This window comes from Clytia hemisphaerica, unplaced genomic scaffold (assembly GCF_902728285.1).
Source record: "Clytia hemisphaerica strain Z4C2 unplaced genomic scaffold, Clytia hemisphaerica genome assembly, whole genome shotgun sequence".
In the NCBI taxonomy this organism is placed as follows: domain Eukaryota; kingdom Metazoa; phylum Cnidaria; class Hydrozoa; order Leptothecata; family Clytiidae; genus Clytia; species Clytia hemisphaerica.
This window is the reverse complement of record NW_027104209.1, coordinates 207,998-214,512: the sequence shown is the minus strand read 5'-3', so window position 1 is coordinate 214,512 and position 6,515 is coordinate 207,998. Positions and strand designations below refer to the sequence as shown.

At 39.7% G+C, this 6,515-nt stretch overlaps 2 protein-coding genes across 2 annotated transcripts; both read left to right on the top strand.

Annotated features, from left to right (window-relative positions):
- Window positions 1-387: 387 nt before the first annotated feature.
- LOC136815538 (uncharacterized) lies at window positions 388-3,419 on the top strand. The gene is made up of 3 exons (XM_067071992.1): window positions 388-523; window positions 1,394-2,530; window positions 3,085-3,419. The coding sequence occupies exons 1-3, from the start codon at window positions 463-465 to the stop codon at window positions 3,417-3,419; spliced, it is 1,533 nt and encodes a 510-aa protein (XP_066928093.1). The 5' UTR covers window positions 388-462.
- Window positions 3,420-3,704: 285 nt separating this feature from the next.
- Window positions 3,705-5,908, top strand: LOC136815493 (zinc finger CCCH domain-containing protein 13-like). The gene is made up of 2 exons (XM_067071945.1): window positions 3,705-4,843; window positions 5,089-5,908. The coding sequence occupies exons 1-2, from the start codon at window positions 3,799-3,801 to the stop codon at window positions 5,829-5,831; spliced, it is 1,788 nt and encodes a 595-aa protein (XP_066928046.1). The 5' UTR covers window positions 3,705-3,798; the 3' UTR covers window positions 5,832-5,908.
- The last annotated feature ends 607 nt before the right edge of the window (window positions 5,909-6,515 follow it).

Genomic DNA, 6,515 nt, shown 5'->3' with positions numbered 1-6,515 from the left:
CGCCTTCACTTTAAGATATGAAAGAATAATTTTTCCAATGTTTATTTAAATTTTTTTTCCATTTCCAAGCAAGGGGTATACTTTTTTCAATTTTTTTTTGCTTGAAAAGGTTCGTGTCCACACCGCCCCCACCCATGTATGGATTTTGAATAGAACATCCCATTGGTCCTGTTATTTAACTGTTCTCAAAAAAACACTGTAAGTTGAACGAGTTGAAAAAAAGCTTTTTTCAAAACAAATCTGATAGAAACCATCCTCAACAGACTATGAATAAACAGCAACATATAAAAACCAGGTCTATGTTTAGTTACAGTTGACTGATCACGTCGTTAATTGAATTAAGCTCAAGCTGTGCATTAGATTTTGTGCAGAGGTTAATATCAAAATAATCACAGATTTATATCAAAGTAATGGTAAATCTAACCTGGAGATGTAGTGGATTAGGCCCAAGAAATCACCAAAATGCAGTATTCGAAGATTTTAGCTATATCTTTTTTGGTAACAATCCTATTATGTGGAACAGGTAATAATCTTTTGGACAACAATTAATTGTAGCTTTATTGAAAAGAACTCAACCTGTTTGAATATCTTATTTCAAGAAAGAGGTAACCCTGTCTCAGTTTTGGATAACGTGAAAGAGCTAAATCTTGATGGTAATGGAGAATGTTTTCTTTTTGATTAATTGGGCTTTCAAGTCTTATTACTCTTGTGTGCTTAGTAATGAGGGGGGGGGGGGGTCATTTGCTATTTTTAGGAAACAAATCACCCCCATATCACTTTATAATTATAATGACCTTTATAATGGGGGGGGGGGGCATTTTGTGACCTTTATGCTACGAAGTGCCAAAATTTGCCAAAAACCTTCATTTTCCTAGGGATTTTTAGCAAAATCAGGTCAATTAATCATGACCCCGAACCCCAATTTTGTTGATTTTTATCTGCTTATTACACCCCCCCCCACAAGAGTACAGGTCAAAAAAACAATGTACTCTTAGGTTCCAAATAAACGGAGGGGTTCGAATAAACGGGGGGGTTGGAAAATTTTCTAGATTTTAATAAACGGGGGGGGACCTAATTGCCGGGGGGGTTGGAAATTGTACTTCTGAAACCCAAAAATAAGGTAAAAATAGGCTAATATCAGGCTATTTAGAGCAAAATAAGGGGCCTTCTCTTTGACAGCTGAAAATATTCTTAGAGATTAATAAACGGGGGGGTCCTAATAAGGTCGGGGGGGGGGGGGGGGGGGGGAGTTGGAAAATTTTCGAAAAATTAACAAGAGGGGGGGGCCCGTTTATTTGGAACCTAAGAGTACATTCGTAAAATTTTAGAGAAGATGATAGCTTTCCAATGGAAAAAATGCTTTTGCCATTGTAACATTTACTTTTTTTTTCAGATGCTTTTGAGACCAAAGAGAGCAGGGAGAGGAACAATAAACTTTATCAAACGCTTGCCAATGCTCAGCCAAAACATGCAACTACAAAAGATTCCATTCACTCATCAACACAAAAGAAGAACATTCAAAAAACTAAAATTCTGGAAAGTGGACTTTACAACGTATTAGCAAATATCAAAGAAGGAAAAATGAAAAGGCGGAATATGACATCTCTGTCAGCCCGCCATGCAATGATCCGCCCGACTGAACCACCTACTCGAGGTACTCGTCCAACTCGCCCAACTCGTCCTACACCTCCAACTCGACCTACACGTGCCACAAACTGCCCTTGTAACCAAAACTGTCAATCATGCGGCTGCACCTGTCATAAGAAACAAATCAAACAAAACATTCATGCAAGAAAAACAATGCCAGGATCGCGTAAAACAATAACGACTCCTCGTAATTTGACTGAGATATTTCGTAAAAAGTTACTAAAATCTCGTAATGAGACAGATTCTCGAAAACGGGATTTCATGAACGAAGTTTTAGATAGTTCAGTATTTTCAACAGGGCATGCGCCAAGCCAGTGGCAAGACTTCTATGATAATGGTGCGAAATGGGACCAGTATGAAGCACCACAGGTTCACCATGACAGAAAAATCAATTTTGAAGACCCGAATTATAAGGTATCGCTAGGTTTTACAGACGGAGGTCACGAGCTAATGGAACATGCTAATGAAATGACTAATAATCATGTTGAAGCTTATCCAGGAGAAATTGTTTCTGGTGAAAATTACCTGTCAAAATTCGTCTCCCCTGTAGAGCAAGACACGCGCAGGCCTTGTTCTCGCGGTCGTCGCAATTACGGATATGATAAAAAACGCTATCGAATCAAAGGAGAAGGTTACGACCCATGTTCACGCGAGATGACTGAGGTGACAAAAACCGACAAGGAAAACACAAGGGCTGTTTTCAATACACTAAGTGGGTTTATGACTCCCTTTAATTCGTTCGACAGTGATCAAGATGGACCACAAAAAGGAAATCGCCGTCACGAATTCAATAGCCGAGATCGCAATCTTGATCGGCCAGATGAAGAGAGTGAAAGCGACGAACGAAGACATCACGATGACCGAGATCGGGACGAACACGGAAGTGCCAAAATTTGCCAAAAACCTTCATTTTCCTAGGGATTTTTAGCAAAATCAGGTCAATTAATCATGACCCCGAACCCCAATTTTGTTGATTTTTATCTGCTTATTACACCCCCCCCCCCACAAGAGTACAGGTCAAAAAAACAATGTACTCTTAGGTTCCAAATAAACGGAGGGGTTCGAATAAACGGGGGGGGGGTGGAAAATTTTCTAGATTTTAATAAACGGGGGGGGACCTAATTGCCGGGGGGGTTGGAAATTGTACTTCTGAAACCCAAAAATAAGGTAAAAATAGGCTAATATCAGGCTATTTAGAGCAAAATAAGGGGCCTTCTCTTTGACAGCTGAAAATATTCTTAGAGATTAATAAACGGGGGGGTCCTAATAAGGTCGGGGGGGGGGGGGGGGTTGGAAAATTTTCGAAAAATTAACAAGCGGGGGGGGGGGCCCGTTTATTTGGAACCTAAGAGTACATTCGTAAAATTTTAGAGAAGATGATAGCTTTCCAATGGAAAAAATGCTTTTGTCATTGTAACATTTACTTTTTTTTTTCAGATGCTTTTGAGACCAAAGAGAGCAAGGAGAGGAACAATAAACTTTATCAAACGCTTGCCAATGCTCAGCCAAAACATGCAACTACAAAAGATCCTATTCACTCATCAACACAAAAGAAGAACATTCAAAAAACTAAAACACTGGAAAGTGGACTTTACAACGTATTAGCAAATATCAAAGAAGGAAAAATGAAAAGGCGGAATATGACATCTCTGTCAGCCCGCCATGCAATGATCCGCCCGACTGAACCACCTACTCGAGGTACTCGTCCAGCTCGCCCAACTCGTCCTACACCTCCAACTCGACCTACACGTGCCCACAAACTGCCCTTGTAACCAAAACTGTCAATCATGCGGCTGCACCTGTCATAAGAAACAAATCAAACAAAACATTCATGCAAGAAAAACAATGCCAGGATCGCGTAAAACAATAACGACTCCTCGTAATTTGACTGAGATATTTCGTAAAAAGTTACTAAAATCTCGTAATGAGACAGATTCTCGAAAAAACGGGATTTCATGAACGAAGTTTTAGATAGTTCAGTATTTTCAACAGGGCATGCGCCAAGCCAGTGGCAAGACTTCTATGATAATGGTGCGAAATGGGACCAGTATGAAGCACCACAGGTTCACCATGACAGAAAAATCAATTTTGAAGACCCGAATTATAAGGTATCGCTAGGTTTTACAGACGGAGGTCACGAGCTAATGGAACATGCTAATGAAATGGACTAATAATCATGTTGAAGCTTATCCAGGAGAAATTGTTTCTGGTGAAAATTACCTGTCAAAATTCGTCTCCCCTGTAGAGCAAGACACGCGCAGGCCTTGTTCTCGCGGTCGTCGCAATTACGGATATGATAAAAAACGCTATCGAATCAAAGGAGAACGTTACGACCCATGTTCACGCGAGATGACTGAGGTGACAAAAACCGACAAGGAAAACACAAGGGCTGTTTTCAATACACTAAGTGGGTTTATGACTCCCTTTAATTCGTTCGACAGTGATCAAGATGGACCACAAAAAGGAAACCGCCGTCACGAATTCAATAGCCGAGATCGCAATCTTGATCGGCCAGATGAAGAGAGTGAAAGCGACGAACGAAGACATCACGATGACCGAGATCGGGACGAACACGGAAGTCAAGCACCGTTTCGAGGAAACGAGCGGTTCCGTGTTCGAGGCGATAGGCATCCCGACGGCCGACATTTTCACGATGAAGAGAACCGGGATAACGAATACGAAGATGAACGGCAAGACGCTCGGAATCGTAATGTGAGAGTTGAGAATCGGGAACAAGATGTTGAAACGAAAAATGAAAATCATTTTGTTGATAAACAACACTTTAATGAAGACGGTCCACGTGAAGACGAAGAAAGATATGATGAAGGGGAGAATGAACGTGAAGGTGAAGAGGGGAGAAACTTTAGCAACGAAGGAGAGAAAATGACTAGAGAAGAAGACACGACCTCTAGATTCTTACCTGACGAGCAAGGTACATCGAGAGACAATTTATTAGATTCAAACGGCCGCCCAATGCGCTATGAAAAGAGTGATGGAGTGGTAGGTAAGTTTCTTCAACAAACGAAGGAGGGTGACCAGGAAAAGAGCCTCGAGGAGAAAGCGAATTCGCAGCAGGAGGAGGGTGATGAAAAGGAGAGCGCTCTCGTAGAAGAACAACATGGAGAAGTGCCAGAAACTGAAGTAGACGAAGGAGCTGCTCGAAGATCGGAGAGTGAGATTTCAAATCGAGTGAAAGGTAAGATTTTAAAATGTCTTCGTTTTCTCACGCATCATTTTTATTTTACGAAACTGGCATTCAAAAAAGCTGATAAACCCAAAAAGTAAAAAAAAATCCATGCATTGTTTTTTTGGTTTTCAAAACGTGGTCGTGAGAAGCTCGTTCTGAATTCTTCGTTTAGAAACTAAACTTAAAAGTTACCAATGCTCTTAAAAGTTAGTTCCATAAAACATTATATCAATACTAAATTCAATCCACCAAAGGTATGTTGAGTATGATCGAAGGCACTGATAAGATGGGTTCTCCTGAAGAGAGGAAAGCGATACAAAAAATCATGGATGCATCGAATCGTGAGAATGAATTACTAGCTAAAAGCTTTGCAAGTAATGTTGAAAAGAAAGTTTTAAGTGGAGAACGGAGAAGTTCTGAAATCACTGAAACTGGGAATCCACATGTTAGCACTATTTCAAACTACGAGAATAAACTCTTAAGTCTTAAGCATGAAAATGACTTTGCAACACCTGGAAATCACCACGAGAAAGAATTTGCAGAATTATCACCAACTGGTGGAGACAGCTCCATAAGTCAGCTCTTGGGAACTCCCATGAATGATGAGAAAATTTCACAACTTCCTGAAGGATTGACCGAGACTATGGGTAGTGCTAAGTCATTGATTACCACTAAAGTTGCTGGTTTAAGTTTTCAACGTTCTCTTCTGAAGTCTTTGGCGGATGTGACACCACCTACCAAACAAAGCACACCTGGATTATTTTCATCGTTTAAAAGTCAAACAAAAAACGATACGAGTAATTTGAAAGAACATTTGAAATTATTCATGCTCCATTTGAATGAGAAAGGCACCAAGAATCCTGATGTGGAAAAACAATTTTTATCTCATACAGCAATTAGTTCGATTATTAACGAAGTACAAAAAGCGGACCACAACCTGCTAAATGGGAAATCTAAAATCAGGACCAAGATTTTGAACTCAAAAAACAAGCTTTGAAGAATCGAAGGGTTCTCTTAGATACTGGTAACAAATCAAGGTTACTATGTCATCAAATACTGATAATGCAAAATGGAACACCACAGAATTCAAACACTTAACAATCATGGATTTGCATTTTGCTCGCAAAGCTGTCTTCATTTCCTGAATACCAAAAACTCCAAAACGAACATTAGATTTCTCTAGTGGGAACAAAATTCACATAGTGAATTTGGTTTATCCAGCTTTGATATCAAGCGGATAGGATATTTAAAGTGTTTTTTTGTAATAATTAGTTGTCATTTCTTTGTTCATTTTTCATTGCAGAGTTGATGAGTGCAACCTTTGAACCAATATCTACATTCATGAAAAAATCAAACATCGAACGAAATCCACCAACCACTGACCATGCACGTATCATTCATTCACCAATGATCTGAATGTAACCAAACACTATACAGAATACATCTAACTCGTTTCCGAGCGCTAACGATTGTACCAGGTCCATTAGTAAGGTGGTGCAAGTGGTAATGGGTACGGCATTTTTTGAATCCATGCATGATTTACCCGCTTTTCTGTTTTGGATAAGTGCAGCTAATCCACCACACAGAGTTCATTCAAATCAAAATCAAAATACATGCATTCATCTGCATTCATTCGTCTATTTGTGATAAAATAAAATCATTGCACATTATTTGTTCAGGC

Coding starts and splice junctions, on each gene's coding strand:
- LOC136815538 (XM_067071992.1), top strand. CDS start 463: ATGCAGTATTCGAAGATTTTAGCTATATCTTTTTTGGTAACAATCCTA. Junction 524..1,393: donor AATCCTATTATGTGGAACAG/GTAATAATCTTT, acceptor TTTTTTTTTCAG/ATGCTTTTGAGACCAAAGAG. Junction 2,531..3,084: donor AGATCGGGACGAACACGGAA/GTGCCAAAATTT, acceptor TTTTTTTTTCAG/ATGCTTTTGAGACCAAAGAG.
- LOC136815493 (XM_067071945.1), top strand. CDS start 3,799: ATGCTAATGAAATGGACTAATAATCATGTTGAAGCTTATCCAGGAGAA. Junction 4,844..5,088: donor GATTTCAAATCGAGTGAAAG/GTAAGATTTTAA, acceptor AATCCACCAAAG/GTATGTTGAGTATGATCGAA.